Source organism: Gnatocerus cornutus, chromosome 6, assembly GCF_029298725.1.
Source record: "Gnatocerus cornutus isolate USDA-ARS CGAHR chromosome 6, icGnaCorn1.1, whole genome shotgun sequence".
Classification (NCBI taxonomy): Eukaryota; Metazoa; Arthropoda; class Insecta; order Coleoptera; family Tenebrionidae; genus Gnatocerus; species Gnatocerus cornutus.
The window spans coordinates 19,440,227-19,461,379 of NC_142238.1; the positions used below are offsets into that span (position 1 = coordinate 19,440,227).

Consider the following 21,153-nt stretch of genomic DNA (forward strand, 5'->3'; position numbering starts at 1 on the left):
TATCAATGAGCATGAACTGTACTGTATGTTCGCTTTAAACTGTACAGGGATGTTGATCTACCGGATGACAGTGGGCTGCAGGTGGCAAAAAGTTTTCCCACTACTTTTTGTCCCCCGCAGTCCCTAAAAGCTACTAACATACAATCACAGCTTGATTTTGGTAGTATCACAAAATATTCCCAGTATTTTTTGTACCACCAAACTTAATTTAGAAAAATTAAGTAAAGCAGAGTTTTTAGATATCTTATACTATTATACTCTATTAAACCCTAAGTGCTTGAAACGTTTCAGAAACCCGTGCAAGTATTTTTTTGATCATTTTGTACGATTTCCTCGTGAACTAACTTCAAATGAAGAATGAAGAAAACTTTACAGAATATCTTACAAATAACCTAGTGAATTGAACGTGATGATGGACAAATATTTAACCTTTCCTGGTCCCTAACATCACTATTACTACCGAAGTAAGTAAAGAGATTGTAGATTTTCAAAATCCTGCATGTCTTGAAACACACAATGTGAAAAGAGCATGAAAAGCTGCGTTTTACGCCTTGGGCTCTTGCACCTCGACGGTCACGCTTTCCAGCATTGGAGTCGTCGCTGAACTCATGTTGGCTGCTTGAGGAGGACTCTTGTTTGAACGGTTTGATGTCGCCGACGCGTTGCTGCTGCCACGAGAGCCTCTTCGAGATCCTAGAAACAAACGCCCTGTCGTAGGGTCACAATGATTGCTAGGGCAGTGCAGCGATGAGCGGTGAACTACTCTAACGATAAGATGCCAAGTTGCGAAAGCGGATGGTTGTGCAGTGTGCAAAAAAGAGGCAAAATTAGTAACCTTCTGTTGAGTCCCAGAAGCATTAAACAAATTGCACTGACAGATTAATCGGGTTCAAGATTTTGCGGAGTTTAAAATCATATTTTAAGCTTTAGTTTCGGAACTTTGCTTTCATTGTAATTAATTTTGACTCGATTGGTCTTTTTTTAATTATTCCCGGTGGTTACGAGCTGGTAAACATGACGGCGGAAATAGAAAAATCAATACATTTGTTTGCTATTCGTGGTGCGCAAAAATTGATTTTTTACTTTTTTAAATAGAGTTTATAAAAGTTTGAACGGACATTTTTAAAAAACAGACGAAAAAAACACGAATATTTTTGTTTAGTTGGCTATAAAAATGTTTTGCTCCGGCGCATCCACCATTTTTGCATCAAACTATCAAAAATTGGAGGTTTCTTAATTTTAAAGAAATTTGAGCAAATTTTCTTATGTGTACTTGAATAGACTAGATCTAAAGTAAAGTCAAGTTTTGGCAAAAACTAGAAATTTTTTTCTGTGTTAAAAAACGAATTAGAAATTTTAAGTTTTCTATTAAATTCTGTACAATTTTAAAGGTAAAGGCATGAAATTTGTAGAATTTATTAATTAAAAGCAGCTTGTTAAGTGAACTAAATTACAGAATTCTAGAACAAAGGGTAAAAATTTTAGAATTCTTAATTTTAAGGACGAAATAAAAGTTTGGATTTTCTCATTTTAAATTCTGTAAATCCCACAGTTTTGAAGCTAAAAGCATGAAATTTCTAGAGTTTGTTATTTTGGAGACGCTTGTTGAGTGTACCAAATTATGGAATTTTAGAACAAATAGTAAAAATTTTAGAATTTTTTATTTATGGAACGAAATCATTTTAAATTCGATAACCGACAGTTCTGGAGCTAAAGACATGAAATTTGTAGAATTTATTACTTTAGAGACACTTGTTGAGTGTTATCTAGAATCTTTCGGAATTCTTAAGTCTTTTCAAAACCCTCCAATCAATTATTATTGCTCCCTTCAACAAATTTCTTGTAACCATTTTAATAAAAAAAACGAAACGCGATATAAATTAATTACACCGGTCAATACACCCAAAATTTGAACATGCCACCGCACAAAACGAGATTTATTACTTTCGTACCTGTGAGAAATTATGTAGAGGGTTGAAAAACACGCAATATTTTCACATTATTACAGTAATTGCACCGACGCGACGAAATTGTTGAGACGAGTGTCTCTATTCCCTTCAACTTTGGAGGATTTGTTCAGCGCCTGGAAGTTGGTATCGTTCCAAACTTATAAACTCTGGAAGCACAAAGAAAGCAAAATTCCGACATTTAGTTATTGGTCTAGCTGTCAAGAAAAAAAAGGCGTGACAACTACACCGTTCACTGTAATTTTAAGCGTTTTTTTTAAGTTTGAGTTACACGCTCTAGCGTTAATTCCTTCGGTTATCGGAAGAAAGAGGAAGATACCTTGAGAGTTTGGGGAGTGAGCTCTTAGAGATGCCATACTTGGCTGCCTGCTGGGTCCCCTGGCGCTGCTTCTGGAGCCTCTCCTCTCTCCATGCAGAAGCTTATTTTCTCTGAGTAACGACACATTCATTAACCTTGGATTGGGAGTATTGAATATCGTGCGGTTTTCCCTCCAGCGCGCCCTGTGAAAACCACATTTTTATTAAATTTTCTGCATACATCGAAACGCTAATGGACATTTTCCCGACACCTTTATTTAATTTCCTTGTTTGGTTTGAGTACAGTTAATCCGCGCTTCCGGCGCAAATGTAACTAACTTTCAGGTCAAATTTCAATTGACTAATTGACTGTCAAAGCGACGGTTATCGACAAAAGCACTACATACACAAATCAACGTTTTCCGTGATTGATTATGAGACCTGGAAGTAGTTTGTTATGGGTCATGTCAGCTTACCACGGGTCGATAATTGTGGTAAGAAATGTACAACCCGCACCCATCATAATTTCATTGTCATCGAATCAGTTTCCTCTCGGCAATTCCTCGTTTCTCGATCTCTTTTATCAAGATTGTGTAACCCAATCCTACAAAGTGTGTTCTAAATCGTCTTTCAGGTTCAAGGGTGTGAAAATGTGGCTGGTGAACCTCAACGCCAGCGAATTCCCTGAAATATGTTTTCGTGGAAATTTGATATCCGAGGGACAATAATATTTTGTTACGGACAACTGATGCTTTTATGGGGCGGACTAATTGAAATATCGGTTCGTTTTAGAGTGGTTTTTGTCGAGAAGGAAGTGACAGTTGAATAATAAAAAGGACATGTTTTGTTTGTCCCAGAGAATCGATCCATAAATTTCTAATTCGGGGCTCCACGGTGTTGGAAATAGAAAAGATTTATGAAAAACTCCTTCAAAACGATCCTGTTTGCGGGATATAAAGGATATAAAAGACATCCTTAAGAAGGCAGATTGTGGAGTGTCCCTGGAGTATGCTAATGTTCCAGAGAAGGACAAAGCCAGTAGAATAATCCAAATCCTGGAAATGGTGTTACATCAATCAAATTTTCTTCAGATCGATATTAGACATTGAGTCATTTTTTCGAGCAATGAATAAATAAAAACCGTTGATTTCCCTTTTTGTGGTCACTGTATAAATAGAAATCGATTGACCCGGTCATTGAAAGCCCTGAGACTGTGCCATTAATTTTACATTTCCCCATCAAACATGTGGTTTCGACCACTTATTTAGTCACACAAGTAATGATATTCATTTTTCAAGCAAAATAACACACCACGCGTTTTCTGATTTGATCAAGACAACAAATTCACAGTCTTAGCGTTATCTTAATTGTAGATAAAGCACACACAAGGGTGGTCATTGCGGGTAAATTTTGCGCATTGATTTTTAGCTTACCTGCTGAATAATCGCAACACAACGCAAATCGTAATAAACATAAGAAACATTGCGACCAAAATCCCAATCATTGCTGGATCGATGTATTTTTCCGGAGTGTGAACATTCTGGATGACTGAAACAAGATTATTAAAAAATTGCGATTTGATTCAGATCGTACCTATGCATTCTATTTTTCCGTCCGCTTTCGGCATGGGCTGCTTCTCGAACCTGCAGATGCAAAGTCCGTCTCTGCATTCCGTCTCCGGTGTCACCGCCTCGCATTGTTCGGTGAAGAAGCAGCTCTCATTTACTCGAACAGCTGAAACGTTAAGGAATTCAGCTTGATTATACTTATGAATGGAACATTCCAGTTATATTGCGTCGAAGAAGAGGGAATTAGGCTATGTTCCTCCGGGAATTGCGGCGGATTAACAGCTTTAGTTGTAGGATGGAAGCAGAGACACTTAGAACACTAAGTAGAATTAGTTATGAATGCAACAGGAAGTAGAAAATGAAACAGGAACAGAGGTGTTCCGAGCTAACTAATTTTCAAACCGAGAAACGTACAAGAGGCTAGGAAGTACCAATTTATGCAAATTTTCGGCTCCGAGCGATTTTATGTTAATTGCTTCAATTTTTCCAGGAACGTGAGAGAAAATTAATTAGGACAGAATTATCGCACGGAGTCTCGCTATAACGTTAACTATTCGATAAAATTTAACTGCCACTACACGCGGTTTATCTGCAATAAAATTATACAACGATGATATGATTTGAAATGTGGATTTCTCGGTTCTTAGTGTGGGCAATAAAAGTTAATTTTCTCGGTCAGTAAACTTTCAAGTTTGGCACAATTTGAGAGAGCGAGTCGAGTTCAACTTTGGAGATTTACGACTCTTCGGCCGTGTTAGATGCGGAAAACACGCGATATTTTGGATTTGATCTCCTTTGATAAACAAACATTGAGAGGAATAGAGTTTTCATTTTTAGTTTTAAGACGGTAAACTTTCAGAAGAAAAAAAGGCTACGATTTTTAAGTTACAAATTTGTATAAAAATTTGCCATTCTTCGAGTTTTCGTGCTACAGTAACGAAAATTCAGGAAAATTACTAGTTGCTAGCTACTTGTCAACTGTGTCAAATTACAAACTTATGAAGCTAATGAGACAGATTTTAGAAATGTTTACTTTTTATGCATGAGGAGCCAATTTTTGTTTTTATTTCTGATTCTGCTATTCTTTTAATTTTTGGACTCCAGTAATGAAATTTGGGGAGATTACCATTTATGAATTGCTTATTAAGTTTGCCAAATTACAAACTTATAGAGCACAGCAAACAAATTTGAAATATTTTTTTTTATGAATGAGGAACCAACAATTTTTGATTTTTTTTCTAAACCTGTCATTCTTTTTATTTTTGCACTACAGTGATAAAATTTGGGAAAAAGACTACTTTTGAGTTGTTTATTAAGTTTATTAAATTACAAATTTATAGAGCACAGCAGACAGATATTAGAATTTTTTTTTGGAAGAATATATAAAATTGGTTTAAAAATTGGCTACTTCTTGAGTTTTGGAGTTACCCTAACAAAATTTTAGGAAGTTACTAGTTAGAAATTAATTGTTAATTGTAACAAATTACAAAATTTTAAAGTCAATAAAACAGATTTTTTTTTGACATATACCCGGCGCATCCACCACAATTCTCTCCAACCCTCGAAGCGGCTCTAAATTTATTTTTATAAAACAAACTCATTACTGTTCTTAAAGACGATTTAATTAAAGTTTCAGATAAGAATGTCAAACGAGCGAGTCCAAAGATCAATTATCTGATCGAAAACATTTATTCCAATTTCTTATTAGACGTTACAAAATGCCTTCGTCCATAGAAAAGCAAAAAAGCCTCCGTGAGTAAAACTCACTAACCGGAAAGCTATGCTCCATAGAACTTTTCTTTCAAAGAAATTTTCAGAACTAACAAATCTAACCGACACACTAAAAATAAAAACTGTGCAACAGTTTATATCAGCCTAAAAATAATTAGAAGAATAAAGTATAAGTTGACCAATAATTTGGGTCAGCCATAAAAACTCTCAGACATATTTATGTATTTTAGCGTTACGTGTAATGACGATACGAATCAGTAATGTTCCATTGTAGCACATAATGTGCCATACGATCACAGCCCGATAATAAAATTCACGAAAATGTGAAAGTACTCAGGAAAAACGACGCGTGTTCACTAATTAATCCTTCAAATTTCGCGTAACCTCGTTACAAGAGTGACAAGAATGGTACAATTTAAATTCTGCCCCTTTTGAAAAATGCATGCGTCTCGGCGAAGACGGAGATTACTATGTGCATATTTGAAAATAAGCGAATTTCCGTGGATGTTCTCATTTCCAGTTTCTGAGCTGATTATAGAGATTGAGATTGACCTTTATAAATCTGTTATCAGCAAGATTGCAAATGTGTTGAAATAATTAAATTGTCTTGTTTTGTGCTCGAATTTAAATAATCGTCTCAATGATGTGAGTTCACCGAAGCGGAAGACTCGGTCATCCTTGACTAGGCTCAAAGGATTTTGGAAGTGATTTATTTTATGATAAAACCAGCAAGGAAGTACATTAAGGAGAGAGTCAAAGAATGGAAAGAAGCTCAAACTTGTCTACATTGTCCTAGATTTTCCGCCGCAGTCACAAAATTGGGCCCGGGGCTCTGATGATAAAAGGATAAACAGAATCACGCTTTAATTTAAATTTTGATCTCTGCTCCCATTTTCAACCCTTTTAAAACGTCCGACTGCAGTAACCTATAAACATTTCTTCGTTGAAAGAGATATAAAGAAAAAGGTTTTGTAAATCTTTAAGTTTGCAGTTTTGTGAGCTCCGACATGTGGTCTTATTTTACGATTTAAGTAGCGAGCGGAAACAAGCTATCGACCGGAGGAGCATTGACCAGGGTAAGTCTAAATTTACCTATTTCCTTATGTCGGGCACGTACAGGGAGGTAATTATCGAAGTGAGAAATTGGAGGGTCAAGGTGCGAGCCGGTAAATAATGAAGATGGAATTACCGGCAAACTGGGGCAAATTAACTGAAAATATTCTCCGGGTTACCTTTTCCGCATTTGTCTATGTGGTTGGTGACAGGCAGATCCCCTTTACACTGACATTTTCCGTTTCCGTAAATGCCCTCGCACACCGCTCCCACAAACTCGCAGTCTTGATCCGTGGTGCATTTATCCCCAAAGAGATTCTTCCTGTTTCTTTCCACTCCTAGAACAAAAAACTCTAATTACACTCATGCAACAATTGGTCGCCTTTCAACACCACACAATAACTTTAATTTTACATGAGATCCGTCAGCACCAACGATTTCATGAATACAAATAGAACCGTCAAGTGCCGTCAATGAACCAGCGAAATGAGCTCCACCATCTCCAAAGACCATGAATCAACCGTTCAGGTGCCGCAGGATGTTTGATGACAAATTAACATTCATGAGATCCGAGCACGTTTAAATTTCCTAGGATTATGCAGAAAACGCTGACAGCTTTGGGGATCCGATCGCACTTCACGCTCCATATTTGATTTTATCGACATCTAATGTGAGGCTAAAACTCTGCCATTAATGGGGTGAGATATGGGGTAAAGTATCGGAGTTTGATTAAATCTGGCGTCAGGTGGCGTCTCGTACTAATCCGATTCATCCTGTTCTGTATTCCTGAGAGCTGCTATATTACGCTAATGTCAGGACCAATTTCGTCTCTATTCTCATTTTATCATTTCTGCCATGAATCCGGAAATCGTCAAATAAGTGCTTGGCACGAATGTAAAAGAGTCGGAGGTTAATTTCAGTCGTAGGAAGGAAGAGATTTGGATTAGACAATTCCGTTCATAGATTTTGATTAGTTTTTTTCGATCAATTGTCACGTTCTAATATCGTGTTTATTTCTGAAATATAGTATTCCAAGAAACTAATGCGCTCATTCAAAGTTATTTTTTAGACGTTCTTTGCATCTGATCATTCTTCTTCTTAATACATTACGCATTTACTACTTTTATGTAATTTTTATTTTGGCGGACATGATCAGAGTTAAAAGTTAAAAATTCATTTGCAGATGTTTGTTTTTTTTCGATCATTTCGAAATATGAGAATCCTTCCCTGAAAATTCGTAATTTTGGTAATTTTAGTGCTGCAGCTATGAAATTTGGGGAAATTACTAGCTTTTAATCGTTTATTAACTCTGTCAAAATGCAAAGATTTAGATCGAAAGACACAAATTTTAGAAATTTTTACTTTCAAAGCGAAGCTAAAATATAAGAAATCCTCCCTAAAAATTCGTACTTTGGTAATTTTAGTGCGACAGCTATGAAATTTGAGTAAATCACTAGTTTTTAATCGTTTATTAACGCTGCCAAATTTCAAAATTGTAGATCAAAAGACACAAATTTTAGAAATTTTTACTTTCAAAGCGAAGCTGAAATATGAAAAATCTTTCCTAAAATTTCGTAATTTTGGTAATTTTAGTGCTACAGCTATGAAATTTGAGTAAAGTACTAGTTTTTAATCGTTTATTAACTCTGTTAAAATGCAAAATTGTAGATCGAAAGACACAAATTTTAGAATTTTTTATTTCAAAGGCAAAGCTAAAATATGAGAAATCCTCCCAAAAAATTCGTAATTTTGGTAATTTTAGTGCTACAGCTATGAAATGTGGGGAAATTTCTAGTTTTGAATTGTTCATTAACTCTGCCAAATTGCAACATTGTGGATCAAAAGACACAAATTTTAGGAATTTTTATTTTCAAGGCAAATTCGAAATATGTGAAATCCTTCCTTAAAATTCGTAATTTTGGTAATTTTAGTGCTACAGCTATGAAATTTGAGGAAATTACTAGCTTCTAATCGCTTATTAACTTTGCCAAATTGCAAAATTGTGTATCAAAAAACACAAATTTTTGAAATTTTTACTTTCAAGGTGAAGCTGAAATATGAGAAATTTTCCTTAAAAATTCGTAACTTTGGTAATTTTAGTGCTACAGCTATGAAATGTGGAGAAATTACTAGTTTTAAATTGTTTATTATCTCTGCCAAATTGCAACATTGTGGATCGAAAGACACAAATTTTAGAAATTTTTATTTTCAAAGCAAATCCGAAATAGGACAAATCCTTTGCGCCACCGGATAATTTTTTGTTCGGTAAAGAAAAAAAGCGGTGATTAGCAATTTCAAAATAACGTATTAATCTTTTTATTGAAATCAGTTGTGTTTCGACTTTTCGAGAAGAGAGTCGTTTTGATTGTGTGTGTGCTGTTCTGAGAAAAATTCTTGCAAGGTAAGTAGTAAAAATTCGTTATTTAGGTAATTTTAGTGCTACAGCTATGAAATTTCAGAAAATTACTAGTTTTTAATCATTTATTAACTCTGCCAAAATGCAAAATTGTAGATCGAAAGACACAAATTTTAGAATTTTTTTTTTTTAAAGCGAAGCTGAAATATGAGAAATCCTCCCTAAAAATTCGTAATTTTGGTAATTTTAGTGCTACAGTTATGAAATTTGGGGAAATTACTAGTTTTCGATTGTACATTGACTTTGTAAAATTGCACCATTGTAGATCAAAAGACACAAATTTTAGAATTTTTTTTTTTCAAGGCAAATTCGAAATATGAGAAATCCTCCCTTAAAATTCGTAATTTTCGTAATTTTAGTGCTACAGCTATGAACTGTGGGGACATTACTAGTTTTAAATTGTTTATTAACTCTGCCAAATTGCAACCCTGTACAAGGTGTTTATAAATGTTTCAAGCATCAATATAATTACGTCTACGACTTTTCAGTTACGGTTTTGTATCAAAATTTTAGATTTTCAGGCTTCAAACCACAACTTGAACAGTTTGGTTTCAAAACTAACTTTGTTCAATGATTGAGGTTAACTACAAATGTCAGTTGAAAAATCTAAACCCACATTAGTAACGAGCTGCAAATTTATTTGACATTTCATAGCCACCCTTGATGCTAGAAACATTTATAAACACATTGTAGATCAAAAGACACAAGTTTTAGAAATTTGTATTTTTAATGCCAAGTAAAAATTACCCAAATGCTTCACTAAAATAGATAACTCTCGTAATTTTCGTGAAATTTGAGGAAGTGAGTAGTTTTCAGTCGGGAATTAACTTGATTATTTAAATAAGTGTGTAAATGAATTTTGGTGAATATTTATTTCTGAATTTTCAATGCTACATGTCTCCAGATTATTTGATTATTTTTTGTTCGCTCAAGAAAAAGTTAGTTATAAGCAATTAAGAAATTACATATTTATTAATCTCTTTATTGAAATCAGTTGTGTTTCGACTTTTGATAAAGACGGTCGTTTCGAAAATTTGTGCTACAGAGTGCTGCTCACAGAAAATATTTTGTAAGGTAAAGTACCAGCCTATATTCATTCCTAGACATTTTGGAGAGTTTTGGAGAGTTCAGAGAAAAGTTAGGCGCGATTGATTGTCCATTTTTCGGCTAGTTGCTATTAACTAAAGCAGCGTAATATACAGAGTGTTTATGCTTAGTAAGAATAGATTAAGACGGAAACCTTTTTCTTAAAATTAATCACCCAAATAATTAATCTTGCAATTTAGATTTTATTTCAAAGCAAATTTAGAACTCAATTTTATAATCGCTGAGTCAGTAAGATTCACTCGAGTGTTACTAGAAATTCTCTTTTTGGCTTATGTCTTTTCCACCGTGCTGGAATTCATTGAAGTCTTACGTATTCATTTCATCCTTCAATTATGTAACTAGTTGAAGGGCAGTCAAGTTGAGCGGTACCGCACCACCGACAAACAATTCGTTTTTGTTGGCAAAAAAAGAGTTGGATAACTGAAAAATTCGTGAATATTTTGCCCAATTTCAAGTCCAATTAAACAAAATAAAGACCACACTAATAAATCTTTGTTGAAATAAATGCCTTTCCGGGTGTGATCCAGGCGCCTTCTTGCATCCTAACAAGAAATCAAAATCACTTGCGGTCCCTCGAAAATCAAATGTTTGAATTGTGTTGCTTCGTGAAATTAGTGCTTCATCGCTTATTATTTAGAGTTCGGAGTTGCGTTTAAAAAAGGCGTCCGTTAAAAAATCGAAATTTTGGTAATTTTAGTGTTACTAAGAAATGTGGGGACATTACTAGTTTTCGATCGTTTATTAACTCTGCCAAATTGCAACAATGTAGATCAAAAGACACAAATTTTAGAAATTTTTATTTTCAAGGCTAAATCGAAATAGGAGAAATCCTTCCCTCTAAAATTCGTAATTTTGGTAATTTTACTGCTACAGTTTTAGTCTTGTTTTTTTACGCAGAAACCTGCCCATTGTAACACACCTTTTGGGGATTTTTTTCGCGGTTGGAGACGAAGCTGGAAACACAGATGACTATGAAAAGAAGAGTTTCCTAGGACAGATTCCACGGCACCGACTTGTCTAAGTTTATGGACGGCAGTTTTACATAGAGTAATGAAGATGTTGGTCTAGCAAAAAGACAATAAAGTCCCAAGTCTGATTGTTTAATTTTTGATCATCTCAATGTGGATTAATTTATTATTATTTATGAAACTAATTCGAATTTTAACAATATTAAAATCGGTGTTTTTAATTTCAAATTTGACAGTGAACTCTGTTGGTTTCAGCTCGAAAACTGTCGTAATAATAATTTTGAGGCATTTTCGATGAGACCGAGTGAAGTTAGCTTAACGTCAGTCATACCAACTTTAACTGTCAAGTTTTTTTACTAAACATTAGCACAAAACTATAAAACCAGTTTGAATAATTTTCAGGACATATGATGCTCAGCGTTAAGTTTAAGCATAATTGTTGTTTTTCAAATAACTCGAACGCAAAAAGTGCTCAGAATTTGAAAATTAGCACACAATTATCACGTATATTGAAACTCTTTTGCGATGTAAGTGCTCAAACTTGACCCACCTGCTCTTTAAATTAAGTGTGACGACGCATCCACCATTGTTGTTTTAAAAGAGAGATATCACGTAGTCCACTCTAATGCACTTTAAATTATTTTAGTCATAAATCCGAGTTTCTAGCGACAGTCTGTCTGTCACCCACTGCCATATCGATCTGCTTTTATTCTCTTTTTAATTTGCTCGCCGCTGCAATTTCCCTCATTTGCCTGTCAGATCATGTCCACAAAGCATTAATTCCGTCATTCATCCAACCACCGATGTCTATCGCACATCAAAGAAAAAGCAACAAACCAGTGATTCGTAAAATACCTCGAAATTACGCACCGATTCCCTCATGCAAACGCGCAATTAACTTCCTTTCTATAAGGTATGACTTTTTCATGTAAAAAGTGCGATTTTTTTTTAGTTGAATTGGATATTGTGTTAAAGGAATGAAACAAAGAACGTTAATCTTGTTTCCAACAAGCTCCAGTTTAACTTTGTCGAAAGTTGATGGCGTGTAACTATATTGTGAACTTCAACAATGTATGCAACAGTTAAACTAGATCATTTCTTAGTGACCCAATTCTTATTGCATGACAGTAGAATTGATAGAACTGCACAGCAGTTTTGTGACGTGTCGTGCGAATTCTGAGACACAGTCATAGATAACGAAATTAATTGAGCTCAACAGGTGCAATCAAAGGAAAATGCCTACGTGACCAACGAAAAGTTTTCCCAATCTGGAATTATTAATATATGTGTCCCACAATAGCGTGCGAAATTGAATCAGATTTTTGTGTTCTGCGATAAAGCTCAGTTTAGAGTCCGCGAAAGCTATTTCCTTGTCGTGATTAATCGCGCTTTAAGGACCTTTTGTTTGAAAGACGCAAAGTCGCAGTCATTTCTTAATTATTGTGCACCTGGCACTGGCGTTTCTGGTTTTATTACCAGACAGATAAGTCGTTACCACTATCGATTAACCCAATTTTCGCAAAGTTCAAAATAGTCGGAAAACTCCCACTTCATCACAAATTTATTCTTCCCGATTTAGCCGTAATTTCTCTAGCGTATACTATGCTGATTTAACTAGATTAAGCCGTTTGTTCGGGGATAAATCGAGTAAAAAATGACGACTGCGTTTGTATCCGTTTCAATAATTCACGAGTGAATTCGGCGTTTTCAAGGTACCTACAGCTATTTCATCAATAATTTATGGTGTGTGGTGGAATTTCAAAATAGGCTGCGCGGAAGTAAAGAAAGTACACCGGTTTATTAGACTTTTAGGAATAATTGGGAGCCGGATTGGATTTTCGATCTGATCAAAACTGCAATTTTGAACGGGTTGCGCTGCGCTAAACGAGGGAAGAAAAAATTGCGATTTTAGTGGCCGCCGTTAAGACTACCATAAAAAGAACAAAAACCTTTTTATAGACAATTTCGCTGTGGCGGAGTCGGGCGCTTTTCCGGGCATTTAAGGTAGTTGGCACTCTGGTTCTATTAATTTTGTTCTTTATCCACATGAAGGAAAAACTAATAGCTTTGCCAAATACAAATTTATAAAGCGGTTCAGAAAAGAAAAGCTTAAAAAAATTGTCTGTTTGCAGAATTATTAAAAATTTGTATAAAAATTTTCAACTTTTCAAGTTTTCGTGCTACAATAACGAAATTAGGTGGAGTTACTATCTATAAGTTACTAGTCAACTGTATTAAATTTCAAACTGTTGGAGCAACGAAGACACATTTTAGAATTTATTTTTTTGCAGGTGAAATCAAAAATTTCCGTTTTTTTTCTACACATGCCATTCTTCTAATTTTTGCACTACAGTAATAAAATTAAGAGAAACGATATTTTTGCGTTGCTTATTAAGTTTACCAAATTAACATTATAGAACACAATGACAGATTTTAGAAATTTTTGTTTACAGAACTATTAAAAATTTGTCTAAAAATTTGCCATTCTTCGAGATTTTGTCCTACAGTAACAAAATTTGAAAAGGTTACTATTTCGAAGTTGCTTGTTGACTGTATTAAATTTCAAATTTTTGAAGCAACGGAGACACATTTTACAAATTTTTATTTTTTGCATGCGATACCAACAATTTTTGATTTTTCTCTAAACATGCCATTCTTCTAAATTTTGGACTACAGTTCTGAAATTTAGAGAGAATACTATTTTTGAGTTCCTCATTAAGTTTCCCAAATTACAGATTTATAGAGCACACCAGACAAATTTTAGAAATTTTTGTTTGCAGAACTTGAAATTTTTTATAAAAATTTGATATTCTTCAAATTTTTCTAAACCTGCATTTTTTCTAATTTTTGCGCCACAGTAATAAAATTTAAAGAAAATACTATTTTTTAATTGCTTATTAATTCTGTCAAACTTCAAATTTATAGAGCAAAGCAGACAGATTTTTAAAAATTTTTGTTTACAAAAATATTTATTAAAAATTTGTGTAAAAAATTGTCATTCTTTGAGTTTTTGTCCTACAGTAACCAAATTTAGTAAAGTTACTATTTATAAGTTACTTATCAACTGTATTAAATTTCAAATTTTTAGAGCAACGAAAACAAATTTTAGAAATTTTTGTTTTTGCATCCGATAGCAACAATTTTTGATTTTTCTCTAAACCTGCCATGCTTGTAATTTTTGCACTACAGTACTAAAATTTGGGGAAAATACTATTTTTGAGTTCCTTATTAAGTTTGCTAAATTACAAATTTATAAAGCACACCAGCTAAATTTTAAAAATTTTTGTTTGAAGAATTTTGTGTAAAAATTTGATATTCTTCAAAATTTTCTAAATCTGCATTTCTTCTAATTTTTGCACCACAATAATGAAATTTGAAGAAAATACTATTTTTGAGTTGTTTATTAATTCTGCCAAATTTCAAATTTATAGAGCACAGCTGACAGATTTTAGAAATTTTCGTTTGCAAGACAATTAAAAATTTGTATAAAATTTTGCCATTGGTCGTGTTTCCATACTACAGCAACGATATTTTAAAAAATTACTTCTTTATAGTTTCTTGTCAACTGTGCCAAATTACAAACTCATAGAGCAATAGAGACAGATTTTAGCCTTTTTTTTAGGCACATACCCGGCGCATCCACCACAATTCTCTCCAACCCTCAAAGCGCTTCAAAATTTATTTAAAAAAAAAACAAACTCATTACCGTTCAAAGAACGATTTAATTAAAGTTTCAGATAAGAATGTCAAACGAGCGAGTCCAAAGATCAATTATCTGATCGAAAACATTTGTTACAATTTCTTATAAGACGTTACAAAATTCCTTCGCCCATAGAAAAGCAAAAAAGCTTTCGTGAGTAAAACTCACTAACTGGAATAAAGTATGCCCCATGGAACTTTCCTTGCTGAGAAATCTTTCCTTGAAACCGATAACGTGCTTAATGCTGAATGCACTGCACGAAACGACAGTCTGATATCTAAGCTCATGGTGCGTCGATTTATGCATCCAGGGAATGAAGATAAATAAAAATTCTGTTGAAAATTTCAGTGTTTACGAGATGCTGCGGCTCTATTATCTATTTGTAAAGACGAAGGGAAAAGAGAGCTTTGTTTGATCAGTGAAAAGGATTAAAAATGTGTTATTGTCAGCTTTGAGTACTCTTGACAAAGTCTCATGAAAGTCATTGTTGAGCCATTGAAAGCAACGACATTGCGTGTTGGCACAATGACCTGGCATGTGCCGCAACATATCGAACGGGAGGATATCCAAGCAATGCACGAGGGCGTCGCGGCGCCAACACCGTCGAGGTCCAGACGCTTGTAAGTGGTGCATTGAGGGTAAAATTTTTCAGAAAACATACAAACTTAATGTACAATAACACACCAACTTGCAATTAACAAGTTAATTACCACTAAAAACTTCCTTTATATTCAAAGTTACACTTTTCAAACTTCAGAGTTGATAAATTTCTTTCATGAATCATTCATCACGTCTCTGTTAATTTGCAATAGAGGCTTTTCCGACAAATTATTTCTTTACAACATATTAAATATTTGCTCGTTTATCAAAAGTGCCGTGTCAGCGATTATATTGTAACTAGAAGTGTACACTCTTCCTTTAATTAAATTTCAATTTTTGCCCCAGCCTAAGAATCAGTCATAAAATATGCAACAGAAGTGAAAATCAATAAAGAAAATTACGTCAATTAAAACGAACTAACACCAATTACAATAATGCGCTCTCTTGCAGCTACGTGCAAAGGTTACCCGGATCGAATTTACTACCCTTGCAGATGGCAGGTGGCAAAACAACGCGACGTTTTTTCAGGAATCAAATATTCACGGGCGCTGAAACACGAGAAGCTCCTCGTGCAGGTTTCGAAACAATCATAATAAAAAATTAGACGTGGCTTTGTCTTATGAATCATTTTTCGATCGATGGTCATGAATTTATTATTCTTAACGATTTATTTTTACCACACCTCGTAATAAAATATCCTCAATTTCATTATCTCCACCTAATTTAAATAACGACGGAATATTTACCTCACATGTTTTTCATGTCTACAATGTTCAGTTTTATATTTTTGCATGCACATTCAGGTAATGTAGCGTGACACCCTTCGATGGAAATTATCATCGAGGCACTTTTCAAATCGATAACTCCCGCCTTTACATTTTACGATAATTGTTAAGCTAATTAAGATTATTGGTACAACTTTTCAGGTGGAAAAATCGCTTTTCGTGAAACATTGAAAACGACTTCGATAAATAGCGGCGGGTGGATTTCGCAGGTTGATAACAGAGGAAATTGTAGTTTGTTAGTAGGTCCGTTCGGGGGATTTTTAGTACGAGTGGCCACTTACTAACACGAATTTTGAAGGTTCGTGCAAGTAATCGGAGTTGTAATGAGAGGTTTGGGGCTATTTTGGGGCTTTTTGACACTCGTTTTCGTCGTTTGACTATTGGGTACTATCAGAAGAATGTAACGAAAAAAGTTCTCAGATTTTTATTTTTATTTCCAAACCTGCCATTCTTCTTATTTTTGTAGTACAATAATGAAATTTATAGAGAATACTATTTTTGAGTTGCTTATTAGGTTTATCAAATTACAAATTTATAGAGCACACCAGACAGATTTGAGAATATTTTTGGGAAAACTGTTAAAAATGTGTATAAAAATTTGCCATTCTTCGAGTTTTTGTGCTACAGTAACGAAAATTCAGGAAAATTACTAGTTGCTAGCTACTTGTCAACTGTGTCAAAGTTGCAGTAACAAAAGGTGAAGTTACTATTTATAAGTTACTTATCAACATAATTTAATTTCAAATTTTTGGAGCAACGGAGACAAATTTTAGAAATTTTTATTTTTTTGCATTCGGAACCAACAATTTTTGTTTTTTTTCTAAACCTGTCATTCTTCTAATTTTTGCACTACAATAATGAAATTTAGAGAAAATACTATTTTTTTATACTTATTAGCTTGCGAAATTTTGTTTTTGTTTTTAAAACTTTTAAAAATTTATATAAAAATTTGTCATTCTTCAAGTTTTGTGCTACAGTAACAAAATTTACTAAAGTTACTATTTTTGAGGTACTTGTCAACTGTATTAAATTTCAAATTTTTGCCTCCGGAGCGAACATTTTTTGATTTTTTCTAAACTTGCCATTCCTTTAATTTTTGCTCTACAGTAATGAAATTTGGGGAAAATTCTATTTTTAAATTACTTATTAAGCTTGCAAAATTACAAATTTATATTTATTTATAGAGCACAGCAGACAAATTTTAAAAACTTTAGTTTTTAGAACTTTTAAAAACTTATTTAAAATTCATAAAATTAAAAATTCTTCGAGTTTTCGTGCAACAGTAACGAAATTTGGGAAAATTACAGTTTATAAATTACTTGTTCACTGCGTCAAATTACAAGTTCATGGGGCAAAAAAGACAAATTAAAGAAAAATATATTTTGATGCATGAGAAACCAACAATTTTTGATTTTTTTTTCTAAACTTGCCATTCCTTTAATTTTTGCTCTACAGTAATGAAATTTGGGGAAAATTCTATTTTTAAGTTACTTATTAAGCTTGCAAAATTACAAACTTTTAAAAATTTGTATAAAAATTTGTATAAAAATTTGTCATTCTTTGAGTTTTCGTGCTACAGTAACGAACTTTGGAGAAATTACTATTTATAAGTTACTCGTTCACTGTGTCAAATTACAAATTTATGAAACAAACAAGATAAATTTAAAAAAAAATATTTTTTTGTTTTTAGAACCAACAATTTTTTTCTATTTTCCGTCATTAGTTAAATTTTTAGTAATAAAATTTGAGAAAAATACTAAATATTTTTAAGTTATTTATTAGGCTTGCCAAATTACAAATTTATAGAGTAATAAAGCAGACAGATTTCAGAAATTTTTGTTAGAGAACTATTAAAAATTTGCCATTTTTTGAGTTATCATGCGACAGTAACAACATTTGGGAAAATTACTATTTATGAGTTACCTGTTAATTGTGTCAAATTACAAATTTTTGAAGCAAAAAAGACAGATATTAGAAATTTTTATTTTGTATGCATGGGAAACAAACAATTTTGGCTTTTTCTTGAACCTTTTTTTGACCCTCGTTTTATTTCAGAAAGTTTAAAAACAAAAAATACCATCCAAAATAACTCAAAAATGTAACAAATTAGTTTCTCAATTGTGAAGTAAATCGAAAATCATTTAAGAATCAACAAATCGAAACTGCACTAGAGTCGATTCCCAAAACCGATAAGAAAATTATTAAACGCTGCCTCCGCTCTACTGCCCTGTAAAATCTGCAGACTCTACTCAATTTCTGTTATTTAACCCCTAACTTTATTTTACATCCTCGATAAAAACTACCCCGGACCCGTAGATTAGTTATCATAGCCTTTACAAATAGAGCCTTTACCACCATTTATCAACTTGACAGAACCGCTGAATCAGTCTCTTTAACAGACACAAAGACGATATTGACCATCTCCGATTTGACGAAATGTAGACGTCTGGAAGAATTTCATGGCAGCTTGAACCTCCTCTTTTGTGTAATCCGAGCCACAACCGAATTTCCGGATCAAGAACTCAACTGTTAATCACTTTGATCTGCACAATTAATCAGACTTTTGTGTTTATAATTAATTCTTAATGGGATTAATTGCTGAGTTTTGGAGCGAACATTTTAATTAAAACAACGCATCTTTTATGTAATTTTTTCTTACGCAATTTGGTACTTTCTCGGATGCTGACCCCGTTGGAACTGGTTTAAGAGGTGAGTACTTTCAAACAATCGATAAATGTATCTGCTTTTGAAGTCATTTCTTGTCGTCTTTTAATAAACACTGAAAGAAAAATAACGACATTTGGACGCTATACAGGCATAAAATGGTGCTTTGATCGCAAATCGCACTTGATCTTCTGACTTTGGACTGGATAGAAGGGTCGAACTCAGCCCGACATGCTCAATTAACCACGGATGTTCTAGTGCTATTTGCTGGAGCGTTTTTTGCCTTTCTGTTCATTTATCTCGTGCAACATGAACTAAAACATGTTTTAAAAAGTGTACTTCTACCTAATTATGTTGTTGCATTGTGATGGAAGCTGGGCTGAGTTATGTCTGAAATAGTAACAAGACATCTTTATTTGTAACGAGAATGTTTCTCTAGTTGCAAGAGGCGGACAGGGAATTAAATTCTGGTCCAGACAGAAAACAGTTGTTTACCTTGAGCTGAATTTAGACAAGTTGACGCTAAAAATTAATCCCAAATGATACTCTTGTTAAATCCGGTTAATTAAGGGGCCGTTTTCGCGGGAACTACGTAAATTCCGGACAACAAAAAACGAGAGATAATCAAATTTCTTTTAATAAGAAAACTTTTCAACTCGTTTAGCCGAATGCTACTCTTATCTCGCAACAAAACACTCCACCTACATTATATCAAACAGAATTTGTATCACTTCCTAGTTTATCCCACGTATTAGTTCAGTTCCATTAAACTTTGTCTCACGTTGCACAAATCCCCTTATCGCTTTATTTGCCCTATTTTTTCTTCCATTCATCGCCACTATTCAATATTAACACAATCGTTCGTGGCTTTGAAAAGAGTTTGACAGTTTATAGAGTGGTACTTTGCTTATCTCAAATTCTGTACATCTCTTTCGGGGCTGAAAGTTTGGTCAATAATGCAGTTTTCTATTTGCTTTTATTAGGGTTGGAATATCTAAGCGAATCGAGAAGTCGAAGATTCAGGGTAATTACGGTCTGAATGCTAAATCAAATTACGCTCATGTAGGTTTATTGGGGGAGTTGGGTAATTGATCCATTAATTACAGAAGTTAGTCACACTATGAAACACAGATTTTCGACTGGGGGGAGGTTTTAAAGCGCGAATTTGTTCTTACAGAAGAAAAAAGAAATATATTCAGCTGCGAGCGTGTACACCTTTGATAAAGTTGAAAACATAATTCATCGAGTATTTTAATAATCCCTTCTGGGAACAGCAGAGAGATACCCGAGATACGTTTAATTTCCTAGCATATTTCCGTGCGAATTCATTATTTTTTACTACCAAAACTTCATAAAATTCGTTTTTTTCTTTCCTTTATGGCAGTGTAAATATTTAGCCCATTTTCGTCCCCGCCGCTTCCTAAAGAAGAAACTTTTAATTCAAGTTAATGAGATTTAGAAGAAGAGGCTCTTAAACTCGGCGATAAAATCTCCAAACTGCACTACCATCGACCCTAAAGTATCACTTATCGCCAAGAACTGTTAACGTACTTAACGTGTTGACAAACCAAGCAAAAGCTCGCTTTCTCCTGGAAACCCCCTCACTAACAAATTCATGGAATTATCGTCAAGCCGGAATTTCCGGGAAAAGCGTGTTTACCAGAACTCACCAGAATCTTTCGAATCCTGCGAGGCAGCCAAGCGGGATCCGAGGAGCAGCAGGAGCAGGAGTAGCCCCCTTTGGAGCGTCTCCTGCTGACCCTGCCTCATGGTCACTCAACACTTTCACATGGCGCGTACGCGGCCCTCACGCGGATCATGCTGCAACGCACTGCCGCCGTGGTTGCCGCGCCGCTGATGCCTGCTGCCGCCACCACCGCCGCCTTCCTGCAGGGGCGCGGACAGCGAGCGCGCATCGCACAACACAGCTGTTCACTTGTACAAAGGACTGGGTTTGTGCCCTTGGCGGGCGGAAGCTAATCCATACGATGTTTACCAGAAGGAAAAAAAAATTTGGAGATATGGGGGTCAAAGGGTCTTTTTGATAGTCTATCTTATCCACTGTTCGCAGTATTTCTAGTGATTATTACATCACCCAGGTCCTGTGTTAATATTTGTTTGTCAACATCCCCAAAGACATCTCTTTAATGGAACCCGCACAAAATTATTACGATATAAAAACGACAGTTTCGCACCAGAAGGTTCATAACTTATCATCAACTCCTGGTTGTCATTTTTGAGTTTTATATCCAGTGCTACAACTCTACAGTATCAATCAGAGGAGATTCCCACACGAG

The 21,153-nt window shown here is 34.4% G+C and overlaps 1 protein-coding gene across 1 annotated transcript; it reads right to left on the bottom strand.

The window, feature by feature from the left end:
- Nucleotides 1-451: 451 nt before the first annotated feature.
- Nucleotides 452-20,771, bottom strand: jus (EB domain-containing julius seizure protein). The gene is made up of 6 exons (XM_088038626.1): nucleotides 20,527-20,771; nucleotides 6,796-6,954; nucleotides 3,858-3,998; nucleotides 3,698-3,812; nucleotides 2,287-2,468; nucleotides 452-708 (listed from the first exon to the last, which is right to left on the bottom strand). Exons 1-6 carry the CDS (start codon nucleotides 20,624-20,626, stop codon nucleotides 545-547), a joined length of 861 nt encoding a protein of 286 aa, XP_087894752.1. The 5' UTR covers nucleotides 20,627-20,771; the 3' UTR covers nucleotides 452-544.
- Between the last annotated feature and the right edge of the window lie 382 nt (nucleotides 20,772-21,153).